The sequence below is a fragment of the Colossoma macropomum genome, unplaced genomic scaffold, assembly GCF_904425465.1.
Source record: "Colossoma macropomum unplaced genomic scaffold, Colossoma_macropomum, whole genome shotgun sequence".
Classification (NCBI taxonomy): Eukaryota; Metazoa; Chordata; class Actinopteri; order Characiformes; family Serrasalmidae; genus Colossoma; species Colossoma macropomum.
In genome coordinates this window covers 14656204-14674339 of record NW_023494805.1, presented here as the reverse complement: position 1 = coordinate 14674339, position 18136 = coordinate 14656204, and the positions used below count along the sequence as shown (strand labels likewise).

Here is an 18136-nt window from a genome sequence, read left to right as displayed (position 1 = left end):
AGATAGCCGTGCGCCTATTTCCACACACTGAGGCTGGTTGATCGGTTGTGCCGCTCAAATTACAGCTTTGTGGTCGTGTTTGGAGTCATTTTTATTTTATTTATTTTTTTAAAGTAACAAAACATAACATCTGATGTATATTAGAAATATATTAATAGTTAATCATTTGCTCGGGGGATATAACTGTATAAAAATATTGAAGTACACGGGCATTTTTTTTTGTTTGTTTTAAAGAGGGTTGAATTTATTCAAGGTTCCGTCTCCTTTTCAAAGGCAACGAAAGTTGTTCTTTGCCAGAGAATTTACACTTGTGAATATAAAACCATGTACATGTGTGCAGATCAGCTTCGTTTGCATGTTCGTTTGTTACCTTTTACTTATTAATAAAGTAAAACATTAATAAAAAATGTATTATTAGTCAAACACTGAAATCAGAGTTCATCAGAAAAACTGTTTTATTTGACTAAAGTTAAAAACGGTTAACAGATCTGAATGCATGATCATGAAGACAGAGAAGCACACAGAGCTACAGCAGAGAGTCATGACAGCTGTGGTTAATCTGAAGGATTTGGTATTTCAAAAAAAAAAAAAAGAGAGAATCGTATCACTGAAACATGTAAACGCTTCATTTATTTTCTATCCTGGTCTCAGTCATGATGTGGAGTATTTAGGTAGCTGCTAACGTCTAAAGCGAGTTGTGCGTTAATGTTATTTAGACACAGCTGTATTAGGACTTCACTCACGGTTTCACGTTCCTCCAAAAGAACAAACAATGTAACTACAGAAACAGTGCAGCTACTGTACAGGAATGGCTCACAGATTTATCAACAACAGACCGGATGGTAAAAGTGCATATATGTGGTCTGGAATGTCTAATGTTGTCTAAGTGCAGAAACACACAGTTTGTTGTAGGCACTTTTATAGATCTATGCATTACAATTACAGATTATCTGATTTCTGTTACAGCATACAGTAGACTCAGCCATCAGCATTTCAGTCTTAGTTGTCTGAATCATTGGTAAACGAACGGTAAAACAGTAGTTGCAACTACCTTGTGTAATACTACTTGACTGGCTAAAAAAGAAAATGAAAGTTGATCAAGCAGAAGTGAGGACTAGATACAGCAAGTACCAAAACGTTATCATTTCATAGTTATTTTGGATGGACAAAGCAAACATTTTCACCAGACTGACACTCGGTTGCATTTGTTAAACATCTTTCACTTTTTGTAAAGAATTCTCATGTAAAAATATAATTTATTTCAGTAATTATCAGTACATAATGTTTAAAGTTATATTAACGCAAAGACACTGGAACAGAGATGAAAGTTATTTTTTGGCAACACTGAGGTAGAGCTACAAGCTAAACTACTGGTGGATGTGAACCCACCTTGATCTGTCACTATAGTAATGAAATCTAATGATTCTCTAAATCTCAGGCTCGATCCTTTAGCCGATGTTTAACTGTGCTGGTGCTCTATAACTAACCTTAATAGGTTCTTTGGATTATGGGCCCCGCATGTTATCACTAAAGCTAGAAGCTTTATTCCCTAGTCTGTTAGTCAGTTGCTGTTTGAATCTCAGTGTGTTATTACAGGATTCATCCAATAACTAGCCTCATCATCACCCTCACTCCACCTGAACCAAATACTGTACAGTATGTAGTGTTTGTTCTATGTAATATGTATTGTATTATTATTTTTTGATTAAGCTCAGACAAACACAAAACTGACCAACACAAAAGTCAATTAAGGCAAAAAGAATACAGGTTTGCTCTTTTAAAAGAAAAGAAAGATGAAGCAAATTCAGTCTATGGACGAGAAATTTTAACTTTCAGCTTGCCAACTGCACTGGAGGAGAACGGGGGGGTCTCTATTTTTCGGACATTTTGTGGATCATGTAATTAAGGATGCCGCCATGGTGGAAGTAGGTGAGCTCAACATCAGTGTCGAAACGCATCCTTGCCTGGAAGGTCTTCCCTGTGTCCAACTGAAGAGAGGGAAAATGTAGATGTTAGATGGTGGCTGTAATGAAAAGGTACAGTGAACAAGCAACTTTTAACTCTTAAACTTATAAAGTTAGTAACCTGGTGAACTTGAAATTTTGCTTTAACTGAACTAATATTAATTTAACAGAAGAATCATCTGTGTTTTCATTTGGTAACGCATTTGAAGATCAATGAACTCAAAAATTCAAGTTAACAAGATTACCTTAAGTTTTTAAAGTTTTCTACAGTGTACAGTTCTACAAATTATTGACCGAAACCAAAATTCTAGACACGCCTGGATGAAAAAGTTTTTTTTTTTGTTTTTTGTTTAAATACAATTTGCCATTGTAAATGTAATGATGCCGATGATGCTTCAAAGGCAATAATCCCAGTGCTAGTGAAAAAGAACTGACTAAGAAATAGAGAGGACTAGTTTACAAAACTGCTGAATAAGATCAAATTTGCACATGGAATGTTGTAGGACATAAGTGGTCCGACAACAGGAGAGTAAATTTTCCACTGTCTCTGCTTCTGTTCCCTGAGTGCGACATACCATCTGAGGAAACTTCTCAGCATAAACATCTCAGCATAAAATTTCATAGTTTGGCACAGGCACCTACAGGCGAGTCCCTTCACATAACGACAGAAAACGTCTAATTTTTGTAATATGTAAGGCATGTGGACATCACTTTGGAACTCCTTGCTCATGGCTAGCTGACTGGCGTTTCTCCAGCACCATTTTAGTCACTTTATTGTGCATACTTTATAGAAAAGAAACAGCCAGAAACCCCAGCAGGAGCAAACGAATGCTTGTGTTTGCAGCATACAGCCAATGGTTTGCAGTTACAACTTTTGAATGCTGAAAAGCATATAAACTAAATACTGCAGCAGACCAAACAAACAAACAAAACAAACAAACAAACAAACAAACAAACAAACAAACAAGTAGGTAAGTCAGTAAGTAAGATGTGCCCCTTTAAAATTTAAACCATCACAATTACTTTGCTTCATCAAGTGTGCCTGATAAAACGACTTCCAAACACTTGACTATTTCACAATAAAGGTGCAAGTTCAGAATAAAGAAGCCCAGGAGGTCTTGAACATCTTAAGTCAGCATAATATCAAGACCTACCTTTATGTCAACAACCATCCTGGGTGTGAGCTGTGGAGGGATGACCACAGTGTAGCGTTCTCGGCCTGTAAGCCCAAGACTATCGGCCGTTTCTCCTGGAAGATATTCCAGTGGAATGACTCCCATACCCACCAGGTTGCTGCGGTGGATCCGCTCATAGCTCTCAGCCAGCACAGCTTTGATTCCCTGATGAGAGACAGCATTGTGAACACGGAGAACACTGATCTTTTTGCTCACGGCTACTATAACTGCAGGGTAACTTTATATGGTCATTACTTGATTAAACAAGATTACATTTTAAAAATTATCAGTCAAACCGTCTCCCAATGCTCATCAGCAGTAACTAGTTGGCTGAAGACAATCCATATTTTAAATTCTTCTTCTGTTTTCTTTTACATTAAAACAAAGCCTTTGCTTTGCATGCATTTCCTTGCTATGTAGTGATTTTATATATTTTCCAAAAAAGTATTTAAGCACTCTTTGTAAGGATGTTCATTGTCTATCCATTTTTATTGTTTGCTCATTTCTTGATTACTTGTCCAAATAATCTCAAGATTGACAGTGACGGCCCTATAAAGGTATCTGCTGCACTTGGTCCTACATTTTTCATTTATTATCATTATCAGGTATCATTATTATACCTCTTCCATGTACTACTTCTGCCAGAAATGTGAGTCATTAATTAGTCATTAATTCAAGTAATTTAATTTGTTCACATATCTGTCCATGTATCTCACCAGTAAGAAAGGTCCTTTGGCAGCCCAGTCTCTGGAGCTACCGGAGCCATACTCTTTCCCAGCCAGCACTAGCAGGGGGTGCCCTTCCTGCTGGTATTTCTCTGCAGCGTCATATACGTCCAGCTGTTGGACAGATCAGTTTACATGACATTTTGTTGCAGGTAATGCATTTTTTTTTCCCCCCTCCATAAAGGAAGATGATGACCCAGAGCAGAGACATTTCAGTCTGAAAGGAGGTTAATACCTTAAACCTAAAATTCTAAAATAAATAAATAAATGAAATTATTTAACTGCAGTCTGGAAAGTTAACCATTAGTATTTTACATTATCTTTTTTTCATCCTTCCAACATTGCACAGTAAACAGAACAAAGCCAGCTCCTCTCCTACCGTGTCTCCGGTGGGCAGGTGGATGGTGCGAGGCGCCTGCTTATTGAGGAACTTGTTGAACAGGCGGATGTTGGCGAATGTTCCACGAGCCATGACAGCATCATTGCCTCGCCGAGAGCCATATGAGTTAAACTCTCGAGGTGTCAATCTACAGAAAAACACATTTATTTACTGCCTTTTCAGAGTCATTCCAGCCTAAAACTACTGTTCACTTATTTGTCGCGCTATGCAGTATTCTGCAACCCGGCATTGTATCCCAGTCTCGTGGGTTTGACACAATTCACGAGTATGTGTCCTTTTTGCCATTTCATCCATCAATGTTCTCTCACTACCCAACATACACAATATTCATTACAGAAAATTGCGCTAATGTAAAGGCTAATAAATACAGATATGATTTTCAGGTTTCTAGCAGTAATGTTAGGTGATGAAGGGAGGGGGGGCAACATTTCAAACGTGTCTGCCCCAAAGTGCTTGTAATTTTTAAAATGTTCCTTCATCCTTCAAGACACACCACCTAAATAGAGGTTTCCTAGAGTTTAACCTAAAACCTCTGACTCTTACTCAATTGTGTAACCAGTGCAGAATGTGACTACAACAGATGCAGTGATGATTCCATTTTTATTTTGACCGAAATGTCCCTTTAATACCTAAATAGTGAGACTGTGAATCCTTCAATATTACAAAAGTTCTGCAAGTGTGCGTTAATGTGTCTCACCCACGGCTGGTCAGGTATCGAGCAGCAGGGGCTGTTACGGGCGATGTTTCCGGCAGGAGAGATGTGGTCGGTGGTCACAGAATCTCCTAAATTGAGCAGCACATATGCATCCACTATAGACTTGGGCTGCTGGAGCTCTTTGGTCTAAAACACACACACGTTTATAAGTAAATCAAGCTCAAAATGCAAGTTGTGCACTGTAATTCCATTAAAGAAAAAAAACAGACAAATCTGTCTGCCTCAATTTAATGACCTCATTCAGTTTGGTTGGGGGGCTATATAAAACTGATTTTCTTATTCAGAAAGTATTGTAGAATTTGTAATGCATTATGGTACCAGTCCTTCGAAGAATGGTGGAGACTTGATGTAGGTGGACTTGGGGTCCCAGCTATAGAGCTTGTCAGAGGGAACAGTGAGCGAGTTCCAACGCTCGTTTACTTTCTAGAAGATAGAGAAAAAACAAAAACCACCATGATCAATTTAATTCTTAACACAATAGCCTATATATACCTCTACAGTCACGCAGAGCTGATTTACTCAGCTCTGTACTACCTAATGCTAGTTCACTAACCTCCACTTTCTCATAGACCTCTTTGAACATTGCAGGGATAACAAACTCTCTCTCCACAGCCTGAATCTCCTCTCGTGTGGGCCAGATGTCCCTCAGGAAAATCTCCTTCCCCTCTGCATTCACCGCTACACCAACACACCAAAGAGGACCTTCAATATTCACGCTCTTCTTACTCGCACTCCATATAATCCAACTAAGACAATTTCTTTAGATATAATTACTTAAACCAAGTGAACTGTTCTAAAAAAACAACCTCTTAACATATTAGACATAGGTCAGATATATTAACTAGATTTAAGATTTTTACTTGCCAAGATCTTTTTTACAGTGTAGAATGTTATGCATTGATAACGTTACGCATAGTTTGTCTTTGTTCAGTTAAATCTATTTTAAACCTAACAGCCTTTTTATTCGACTGCCTGTCAAAATAACCTGCATTCGATTACTAATATTAAAAAAGTAATCAAGAGAAAAGTGCAAAAGGACAACATGGTACAGGTCACATGGCATGGTCAAATCTCACTCACCAATAGGCTCCTTTTCAAAGTCTATCCTCACTGTGCCTGCAATAGCATAAGCAATGACCAGAGGAGGAGAGGCCAGGTAGTTGGCACGTGTGTTCGGGTGAACACGGCCCTCGAAGTTCCTGTTGCCAGACAGAACTCCTGCTGCTACCAGATCGCCCTGAGAAAACGCCCTGTCTTAGCTTGTACAGTATTCCATAAAAATGCTGATTTGATTAACTGCGGTAAAGGAGTTTAGTGTTTACCTGAGTGATGGCCTCTACAACTGGCTCTGGAAGGGGCCCACTGTTCCCTATGCAGGTCATACAGCCATAACCAACCACCTCAAAACTGACAGGGACAAATGCAAACAAGAACGGCATCATCAAACCAGATGAATTTAAATAATATGAGTCAACCATGTCTAATTTTGTGTTACTGTCTGAAGAGAAATTCTAACAATTAAATCCAAGTTTAAAATTTCTGCGTAATTCAGTGGTTGAGATCTAAACAAAGAGATTCAGAGTGATTGATGTGAAATAGTTCATTTGAGAGAAACTTAGTCTGAGATTTCTTTACAATGGTGATGATAGGAACCAGGGGTCGCAATGTCTAAAACGCAAATATAACCGTTATTTACTATCCAAAACAACCAGTGAACCTAAACACCCCTGTGTTTCTGTATGTAATGTTGATAATGGTAAAATAAAGATAACTAGTAAAATAAGTATTCTTTGGGCACTATTTTGCCTTACAACACTCTCCATGTATTTCTCTGACATGAATGCATATTAAAAAGATATCAGGCAAGGTATTCATGACCATTTCGTCTAATAGCATTCTGTGAGGGAGCTTTCATAGTCATTAAATGCTTCAGACATCTGTTCCTATCACCACCACTGTGAACAACTGTGACTCGGTAAGTTTCTCTAAAACAGAGCATTTCACATCAAACCACTCTGAATCATCTCAACCATTTAATTATGCAGAAAATGTTGAAAAACAATTGTAATTGACTTGGCTATATAAAGCTCACAATAGCCCACCCAGCACGTGAATGCTCTAAAGTTACTATAAATAAATGAAACAGACAACAGTAGAGGAATAGTAGTAGTAAACAGGCTTAAAACATTTTAAATTGACAAAAAACATTTGATATGAAGTAATTTTTTTTCTGAGCATGCACAGATGATATCGTACCCTAGTTCCGCAAGGTACTGCATGACCCCACTTTCTCTCAGATAATAGGTGACGACTCCACTACCAGGAGACAGGCTGGTCTTAATGTAAGGCTTTACACTCAAGCCACACTGGATGGCCTTCTTGGCTAGAAGACCTGAGAAGAAAGTGCAGAGTGTAGCCTTCTTAAACATCAGCAATAACTTACGTAAGCAAATTAACATTTAAAAAAAGAAGCTGTTTCATATAGCACATGAGGTATTCTTACTAAATCATGCTTAATCATAGTGCACCCTAAGCATCATGAGTTTTAACACATGCCCTTGGGTTACGAAGTCAACACTTTAATGGTGACGTTCATACCTGCACCCAGCATGACTGAGGGGTTGCTGGTGTTGGTGCAGCTGGTGATGGCAGCAATAACCACAGAGCCATGAGAGATGGAGTAGTCCGCACCGTTATACTGGAATGGTACGCTAACATCATGTCGCTCAGGTGGCACCTGAAACCCCTTAAAACCTTGCTAAAATATAAACAAGCATACAAAAAAGTCACTATAATACACTGCTTGCATATTTGAGGCAATTAAAAAAAGTATGGCTAAACAGTAGCATATGGAACAGATGCTAAGACAGGAGTGTTTAAGTCCAAATTTAGCTTATGGGCTGATCAAGTCCCTTAATTACAGTAAAGCATGAATAATGCAGTGAAAAACACTAAACTTTGTATATCTGTGATCCTGCCTGATTTCTGAAACTTTTATAAAAAACGAACAGACATTTGAGGACAAATGATGAATCAGCAACAGTGTGTGAAATAATTTTCATTTTTTTAGGCAGTGTCAGTGGTATAAAGCTAAAGCACAATGTAATGTGTCTTGGAATATTAAATAATAAGTATTATTGTTATTTTGTATTTTAATTCTGATCAATGGTATAAAAAATCATACTGATTATAGTTTCAATTAGTTAACTGCAAATCAAACTTTTATCCAAAGTTGTTAAACTATTACACTCAAACATACACACACTCCTACCAGACTTGAGTTTCAGATCATACAAATATACCCAAGATGAAACCGATAAATAACAAAGCTGTCCGTAAAATGTGTGCACTCGTTTTACAATCGGATTTGACAGTACGCAACTTTGATGAGTAAGGGCCACTGAGTGTATACACATGGCAACACACAGGAACAGGAAACCAGGTGTTGCTTGATGTGGGAAGCCCCCCATTTTTGACTAAGGTGTGATATATAAGGTGCAAAAATACTGCAACAACATGGAAATGGTCTGTTCTTTTGGATCTTCAGGCACTGTAATCAACTTAGCGAGCTCCACAAATACCATTGCTTTTTGGACCTTATGCCTGCATCACACATCTAAACTTGCTCACATTCATCAAGCAGCTCTTTGGCAGCTTGTTCATGGTAAAAAAGTCAGCATAACATGCCCTATACTAAGCTAACAGTAAAGTATTGCCAAGTGTTCTCTGTGCTGTAGTTGAGTGTGATGTACCTTGGCCACTAAACAAGCCTCAAAGTCCTGCTTCATTTCTGACACGGCCACTCTGTCCTGTGGCCTCTTCGGACCACTGCAGCAAGGGACGACTGTGCTAAGGTCAAGTTCAACAACCTACACAGAGAGGGAAGAAAGAAACAGAAACAAATAAATAACCAGTTATACAAATATCTTTAACATGGAGATGAATTACTGAATAACATTAAATAGAACCATAAATCAAACTAAATCCCACTGACTGCAAACTAATCGATTATTTCTTTACCATTATTTAGAAAAGAATTGTTGACAAATGACAGCTGATCATCCACAGCTCATTCTAGCTCCATTTAAGAGAGTACAAAAAAACACTCTGTTGTAGATTTGTAAGACTGCACATGGCTAATTTTGATTCTAATAGAATTATAATTAATATTAATAACAATGCATGTTCTTATTTAGCTGCCTATTGTGAGTTACACGACTCCTTTTTAAGGTTCAGTAAGTCCTTCAACGATAAATATAAAAAAATAAAAAATAAAAAAAAATAAAAACACAGAACTACCATTCAGTTACACAGTACACAGGACATCTTATCTTTGTTAGGCAACTGCAACAAACCGCGCAATCACAGCTACATGTTGCAAAGGCGCAACTACAAGGCATTTGTAATTGTTGTTAATATATAACTGCAGATACATCCAGAGCCACTGGGAGTAAAAGGTTTGAGTGGAGCAGGAAAAGAAAGGTAGAGGGAGTGAGTATATCCTAGTTATCTTTTTAGATCTTTTAGACAGTTTTGCTGTCAGTTGCTATGGCACATCACAAAAGTGGCAAACTTAGAGAGGCAGCCCCAAAAGAGCTGGGCAATATGACAATATTCATCATTATTGTAGTAAATTGCAGAAAATTTCATCACAATTTTTTCCTGAGCATGTTGTACATATTGTCAGTACTTTCAACAATTGCACAGTTCTTTACAAACAGAGCTTAATTAGTCTTGATTAACTGTATTTAGTACAACCCAGTATGTGAAACGATGAAACTGGGAAAAAAAAATACTGTATTCACAGTTTTGCAATAGTGTAAATGTAGCACTATGAAATGTTCAAAAAAATGTGGAGACTGCAACAAGCACATACATTTAGAAATGCCAAGAAGTTCTCCTTAACATAACGTGGAGACAGGTTGGGAGCAAGTGTGCAATATGGCCAAAAAACAAACCATTCGTATCACAATACTTAGATATTTTCACAATATGTATCACAGACGTTTGACACACACACACACACACCACACACACACACCACACACACCATACACACCCCACACACACACCACACACACAATGCATTAGTAAATAGGATCAATTATGCCTTTTTTTTTTAATTAAATATGCTGTTGGTCAGTGTTCTTTAAACGCAAGTGATATCCATGATATGCTCAGAGAAGCATCCTGTTTATCACTTTATCACTGCAAGGATAAAATATTGTCATATTGCCCACCTTTGCTTAAGCCCAAGCTGGACAGAGAGTGAAGCAAACATGCTTGACTCAAATTTAATAACATCTCAGGGTGACTCAATGTGCTGGTACAATATTCTTTGATCTCCCGCTTTCTGTATGTCTCACTTGCCACACAGTAATGTATAAATTAGAGACAGATCATCAACATCTATGGCTGTTGAGTTCTATCGTAAAGGACAGGATGCGTGTTTGTGTTCAACACTACAAGCAATCTCTGTAATCATTATGATAAATATACTATTCCATGACACTGTAATTTCGGCACATTTCCAGTCTGTATATTGTTTGCGCCCACTAGTAGAATCATCAAATGATCAAATGACTGTGCTGGGTTTGGTACAAAATGTGAAAAACATTTAAAAGATCACGAAGAGACCAGTAAATTGATCAAAATGCACATTCCAAGGTCATGAAGAAATCAATATGCGGTAGCACTGCTTGCATCTGCAAAGATCTGGTTCACTGTGTGACTGTTTAAGCCCTATAGCCTCACACTATACCAAGAATTATATGTAAGATAAATGCACACGAAGACTGAGAAAAGCAAATTAAACAAACAAATGAATGAATGAATTAAATGAATGAATGAATTGAATGAAAAACTGTATTACAGGTAGTGACCCACGACAGCTTTGGAGCTGTGCTGTTGGAGAGTGTGACTGTGCAGTACCATTGTGAAATCTGGATCCTGAGCCTCATTGCTGTAATCTCTAAACATGCCTACTGCTGTCAGATACTGAGATATGTAGCCAAGCTTCTCAGCTTCTCGACCTAATAAAACACAGACATACAAATATAACAGCAGCTCGGGAAAACTGCTTCTGACTTCAAAACAAGAATACTTGTTATAACCAAAAATAAAGTCAGCAAAAATGACCACCTTTCTGATAAAACACCATTAATACGAGTTACTCAATGAAGGATTTATATTTGTAAGCATTCTAAAGAAATTTGTTACCTGTTTGTTACCAGAAATTTGTTACCAGAGGTTTGTTGCCTGTTGGGCAAATACATAATATAATACCAAAGACTGCTAGCAAAAAAATTTAAAATAAAAATAAAGGTAAATTAAACAACAACCCCATTTCCAAAAAAGTTGGGACACTATATTATTATTACACTTGAAAAATGTAAATAAAAACAGACTGCAATGCAAATTCATCAACTGTCATACACATACAACACATGATTAGTACAGCTCCTTCTGTTGGTATCCTAGAAACTTGCAGAGGTGGCTCTTATCAGTGACAGTGCAAAGAACTGCACTGACAGACAGTAGCCAGAACTGGGGTCACACATGATTTGAAAATCAGTGACAGTCTACCTGTCTGTTGGAGATACTGGACACTGACGTGGTCTACAGGAAAGAAAGCAGCCGTGGCTCCATACTCAGGGCACATGTTGGCAATGGTTGCCCGGTCAGCGATGGAGAGTTGGGCCACACCAGGGCCGAAAAATTCCACAAACTTCCCCACCACGCCAACCTGACGCAAATGCTACACAGATACATTAAGACAGAAGCGGCCCTATTAATTACCAAGTTACCCTCTGTAATATAAATTGGTTTAATTCATATCAGGACCAAGAGCAAAACAGTAATCTGATCTTTGTACAACAGAGCTGAAAAAGAATACTGTCTCTAAGCAAACAGTCGTACGGCTCTATTCACTGATCGTACCTACATTAGAGCTCTAAAGATGACCAAAAGAATATATGTGATTGAAGTTACCTTGGTGACCGTAAGGACAATGTCAGTAGAGGTGATGTACTTGTTCGGTGTGCCCTGAAGTTTGTAACCAATGACCTCTGGGAGTACCATGCTGATAGGCTGGCCCAACATGACTGCCTCTGCTTCAATACCTCCCACACCTGCTCACAGAGATGGCAGACAACATTACTAAATGATTATAAAATAAGTTTGACAAACAAAAAAGAAGAACCATCAATCAGAAACTAAATAGCAGAGGTTTCGTTATCTATATTGGGGCAGTCTAACACAAACAACATAACCACAGTCCTACCAAATTCATGGCCTTTTCTGTATAAAAGGCAATTTGCCATGAAAGGCAATGAAACTCAAAACTCAAGCAGCTAGTGCCTTAACTGAACCATGCAGAGTTAAATGCCTAAATTTAAATTCACTCAGCACTGCCATTTCTGGATTCAACAAACACTGTAGGTTGAAAATTAATTAGGTTGAAGTTATTTTCGAACATTTTGCACAACATTGCCAGTGGTAGGTTTTTGAAAGTTGGTTGAGTCAAGGCTCCCACATCTAAACTAGCATGGCTCAATCCCAAACTAAACTTGTGCCTATCAATCCCAACAAATTCTGTGGACACAGACTGTGTCATAACATAAAGAAGTATTTACATCCCTGAGACAGAGCATGAAGTCTAGCAGCACTGCCTGATTTTTAGTGCTTACAATACAACCATTAAGCTACTGGCTAGGCTACTATCTCATGTAAATAACAAGCGCTATTTAATAACTGCTGTGAAATGCAGAATTTTATTGCAACATTCATTAAACCTTTATTTTTAAGAAACAAGGTCTGTGAAATTAAGTAAATTTTCCCATGAATTTAGTAGGGCTTTAACACAAGGGTAATAAATGGCAATGTGCATGTCACACCTCTAATAGTCCACATACCCATATTATTACACTTGTAGCAATGATAGCAGTCATTTATGAAAATATAGAGGAGACAGTTCATCTTAAATCAATTTAACACTTGGGTACACAACCATATTCATAATCACCTGCGTCAAGTATTGTGACAACAAAAAAAACACTAGAAGGGAAAACTGTGCAGGTATGTGCACCATTGGCTTAACAGTAAAACACCCACCCCATCCAAGCACTCCCAGGCCATCGATCATGGTGGTGTGTGAATCGGTTCCCACCAAGCTGTCTGGATAGTAGTAACCATCCTGTTGGAACACAACCCTGGCCAGATACTCCAGGTTGACTTGGTGCACTATTCCTGAACCAGGAGGAATGATGCGCATATTCTGGAATGCTTTAGAACCCCACTGAGGACAAGGAGGCAAAGTTTATCATTCATGGTTACATGTATATGGAGATTTTTGGTTAATCATCTTTTATATAAAACAGCATTAGAGAGGTTACCTTTAAAAACTCAAAACGTTCCTTGTTTCTTTCAAATTCGAGTTCTTGATTTTTTTGAAGGCTATCAGACCTGGAAAACATGAAAAATATGTTTCATGTATACTGACCTTGTAAATGTCAGCTTTGAAAACATTTTGAAAGCAAAAAAGTAAGAACAAGGACAGTCAAAGCAAATATTATGTAAGATTGGATCTGGCATTTAAGGCTGGGTATCAAAATTCTATGTATTTATGGAACTGATTAAATTACTTCAGTACTACTGATTAAGTACCTAAATAATCAGTCTTAGTATCCATGAGCCAATTTGCATGCATGTTCCAAAATCTAGACTGCTGACTAGCTGTCTAAACTATGTTCTGTAAGCATGCTATTAACGTCAGAGCTTATCGATTAGTCTGCAAACAGTTCGTCAGTAAATACACTCCCTTTCAGCACCTCACAGTCAGAGTTTTAAGCCACACCCACTTTTGGTTTGCGATTAATAGGAATGTATCAGAAAAAATATTAAGGAATCGGTATCAAAATTAAGGTACTGATATTAGTATTGGTATATTCAAACTTGTTAGCCATTCCCAGCCCTAATGGTGTTTATTTTAGACTGTAAGGGCTCATAAAAATACGTCATGTAAACTAAATTTACAAATATATCTAACATTCAAATATACACTGTGGCTTCCAGTGATTTACAGCCTACATAGCAACACTTCATACAGCTAAATACAATTTACACAGGAAAGATGTGAAAGCTGTTCTGAACAACACTATGCCAGATGTTGAACATTGAGTAAGTGACACGTGGTCCGTATGGTCAAAGGTAACTTTTTAAAACATGCCCTATTTGGAGACACTTTCTGTATAAAGTTCACCATCTGAGAGTGGTGTGATTATGTGCTTTTCTGAGCTGGACTTGATACAGCAGACTCCATTTAAACCATGATCTCAAGTCCATAATATCAATCTGGAAACAAAGTGTATCAGCGATTACTGATAAATTAGTTGCATTTTGTGTAAACATAATCTGTTCTCTTCCAAGCAGGAGCTCATAGTCCAAATTTAGATGGCTTAGTCTCCCACACACCAACTATATTTTCTTTTCTTGGCATACTACTCTGCTAAGAGCTCATTAAAATGCCATTTTCCCCTGCCCACTCTGTGTTAGCTTTTGGCAAGACAAACCACAGCCCAATTCCTCAAAGTTCACAACATGCTTAAGCTTACTCAAGAAAAGATCAGACTTCAGAAATCTGTGAGTGTCTGTGAGAATACTGATACATTTTTGAAGTGTTTTTCAAATTACTGCAAAAGGAAAAGGACTTACTTCCTGTTGAAGTCGACCTGAATGGAATGGTCAATGACAAGGTCAGCTGGGCACACAGGGTTGATCTTCTCTGGATCTCCACCAAGCTGTTTTACGGCATCACGCATTGCAGCAAAATCCACCACTGCAGGGACTCCCCTGTCAATATGAGAGATAAAAAAAATACAAGATAAACTAGTGCAAGTGGATACATAACAGATTCAATAGAAAGCTTTACAGCACTGACAATCTATACTACCAAATTCCTCAACATTTTAAAGCTGAATCCTTGCTTAAATCTGTCCCCAGGGAAAGGATCTGCATTGTAAGCGTATATAACAGAGATAAAAATATGACTTTAAGGGAAAACAAGGGGCAGAAAATGTACAATATTAAAGCACATAAGATTAGTATATGGAAATGAGCCCTGTTCTAACTGACTGTCCCGTATTGTGTCTCATTCTAAAAGTCTGGACTTAAACACTACTTGTAAGTTCAGCATGAATGGGCAGGACTAAACTGCTACAGGCTGAATAGGCAGATGCATGTAATTTTGATGAGTTTGTAATACATCACAAAAAAAAAAACCTCAAAACAGGCTGGTTTTGCAGCTTAGGTTCCATATATGGACTGTATGGACTGGGGAATGACTGGTATGTTTTAAAACTTCAGCAATGTTTACATATGACATCTTTTATTTAAAAAAATAAAGGAAAATTCAGTTTAGGTCCTTTTTGGTTTACAGAATTAATTAGGAAAATCAGTAATAGATTAAAAGGGAATCTGACAAGGACACTGAAAAGAGCCACTAGTAACAAGAACCTCAAAACAAGGGCTACATGATATGGACAAAGTACTAAAATTGCAATTATATTGCTACATATTGTGATTTCGATCCACCTTGCAATATATTAATAATGCACTGGTGAATAAATAGTGTGACAAAAATTGGCCAGCATCATTTGGAACATAACTGACTGCATTTGCTGCATTTCCTGCATTACATGAATACCTTCATTCACCAAAACACCCATAGGAACACTTATAAAGGAATTGTGAATTGCTCAGGGTGCTCACAGTAACACTGTCATAAATCAGAGGACTTATTTACAGGCTGTAACTATTTGTGATACCACTATGGCAAAAGCCAATATCACCATAATGAATAACCAACAAAATATTGTGCAGCCCAAACTATGCAAAAATTAAGAAGAAGAAACAAGACCCAACAATTACAGATAATTATAAAACTTTAAGTAACCATTAAACCTACGTGAAGTCCTGAAGGATGACGCGGGCTGGTTTGAAGGGCACCTCCACTGTCTGGGTCTGTGTCTGCTTCCAGTTGAGGATGCTCTCCACATCCTCCTTCTTCACCAGGAACTCATCACAGTTCCTCACTGCCGACTCCAGCAGCACACGGATGGAGAAAGGTAGGCGTTCTGTATTGAAGGAGAGAGAACAAGGTGTAAAGGAAAGTGCCATGTGGTTTTGAATGACTTAAACCAACTAGTCAAAACACAAAGCAAAACATACACCAAATACAGAGAGGAAACAATAGAAAAGTTGGCATCAGCTTTAACATTACACACACATTTAACATTAACATTTTCACAGACAGCACACAAAGTAACAGCTTCACATACAGTGGCCCCAAAAAGTATCTGGACATTCAAGTCAAACCAAGTGACATTTTTTGAAAACAGATCATTTCAAAACTGTAATGTTCTTTTTGGCAAAGTCCTTTCAAAAGGTGTCTGGTGAGTTTCAGATTGATATTGCTTTAAGAGCTTTTTTGCAGACTTTTGCAGGTTTGCATCCAAAATGCCTTTGCACACTTCTACGTTCATGACCCCAACAATGAACACTGATATCACTGTAAGAAAAACAGCCACAGACTTTGAAAATTCCTCCTCTGTGCTTTACAGTACTCTTAGTGCAGTCTGGTTGTTGATGCTGTGCTAAAAGTGTTTTCCTCTGAAGCAAATATCATTTTGTGGAACTTCAATAAAGTAACCTAAAAACCTTCATTAAAGTTTACCAATGTTCAAATGGTTAAAGTGTCCAAATACTTTTAGGGAGCGCTGTATCTCTGTGGGTACAATCAAAACACATTTCAAACCAACGATACAGGGTATCAGCAAATTCAATATAACGTTTTTATGACCTTCATAAAGCCACCATGAGATTTTTAATGCTTCTTTAACCAATTTGTTATGCCAGACACTGTAAAAGATAATTTTGCTTGACATTTTACTCAGATTAAGCCAAAAGACGTAGTAAGATTGCATCAATTTAAGCGCCCAGCAGATTCCATCAGAATTCTGAAGTTCTACAAATCAAAATGGTGTTCAGATATGTTCTGTATCTTTTAAAAAAGAAAAAAAAAGTTAAATTCTGAAAACATTACAACCTGTAAAGATCAGATTTCAGACTTGTTGAAGCCATTTAAAGCCTTGTTTTTCACAAAAATTATTTAATTTTTTCATACTCCACAATGACCTGTAGATATCCTGTGATGATCACTGCTAGACCCCTCCAACCAGCCCCAACTCAGAAAAAAATATCATACTCATATATAAAAAAAGAAAGAACTGCAGAGTTCACACTGCAGTCATTCTCTTACCATATCTGGGGTCTCCAAGTTTTGTGAGATTGAAGAATTTATGTTCAGGCTTCTGGGGGTCCAAAGGCTCTATGATGTGTGCGTAAGGGTTACTCATGGCTGACGTTGCCTGAGGAATAAACGAAGGGTACAGTTTGTCTTAGAACAGAAAAGAGCTTTAAAACCTAAACATTAATGACTAAAGTCCTACTCTCAATGTGCTACAGCTAGCTAAAATCCCCCAACCTGGCACTCAGACCTCTCTCTGCAAATGACCATTATGGCTGCTTTTTTGCTCCTATTTATCACCAAAGGCTTGATCCTCTGCCAAACTCCAGGGGTTGGTACGTGACAACCATGATTACACCATTTGAGATAGCATGGGCCACCATCATTGAGTAAAAGAAAGAAAGAGAGACAGAGAGAGAGAGAGAAAGAGAGAGAGAGAGAGAGAGAGAGAAGGGTGTTTATCTGCCCACACTAGTTTATGTAGAGGCAAGGCTATGTGTTTAAATCTAAAGTTTACATCAAAACCTTCATATCTGGTCGATCTGAAGACGATAAACTGAATCATACAGCTAAGATCACAAACTAAGAAGTGTAAACGTGCCTCTCAGCATGCTAATAGAACAGTGACTGATGCTGGATTGTGGTGTTTGGGTTTACCTGTGAATTAAGAGGCTCATTTCAAATACAAGTACAGCTATGCAACAGATAAGAGTAAGAACATATGATGATATCGGTGACAAATCAGCATCAGCCCACAATTTCTATAGTGGTGCATCTCTAGATAAAAGTTGTCTATTGTTATAGTCTGTATGGAAGGTTAGTCACACATGGAAAGAGGTAATACAGCTGATGG

General features: G+C 37.8%; 1 protein-coding gene across 1 annotated transcript; it reads right to left on the bottom strand.

The window, feature by feature from the left end:
- Positions 1–431: 431 nt before the first annotated feature.
- aco1 (aconitase 1, soluble) lies at positions 432–17701 on the bottom strand. Its single transcript, XM_036597670.1, is given in 22 exon segments — positions 432–1988; positions 3119–3304; positions 3856–3978; positions 4244–4391; positions 4962–4990; positions 4992–5105; positions 5298–5402; positions 5533–5657; positions 6060–6216; positions 6302–6386; positions 7236–7371; positions 7578–7737; positions 8732–8848; positions 10911–11011; positions 11565–11736; positions 11970–12109; positions 13092–13275; positions 13373–13442; positions 14691–14828; positions 15943–16111; positions 17296–17404; positions 17521–17701. Coding segments are annotated over 22 exon segments (2718 nt in total). The 5' UTR covers positions 17554–17701; the 3' UTR covers positions 432–1871.
- Between the last annotated feature and the right edge of the window lie 435 nt (positions 17702–18136).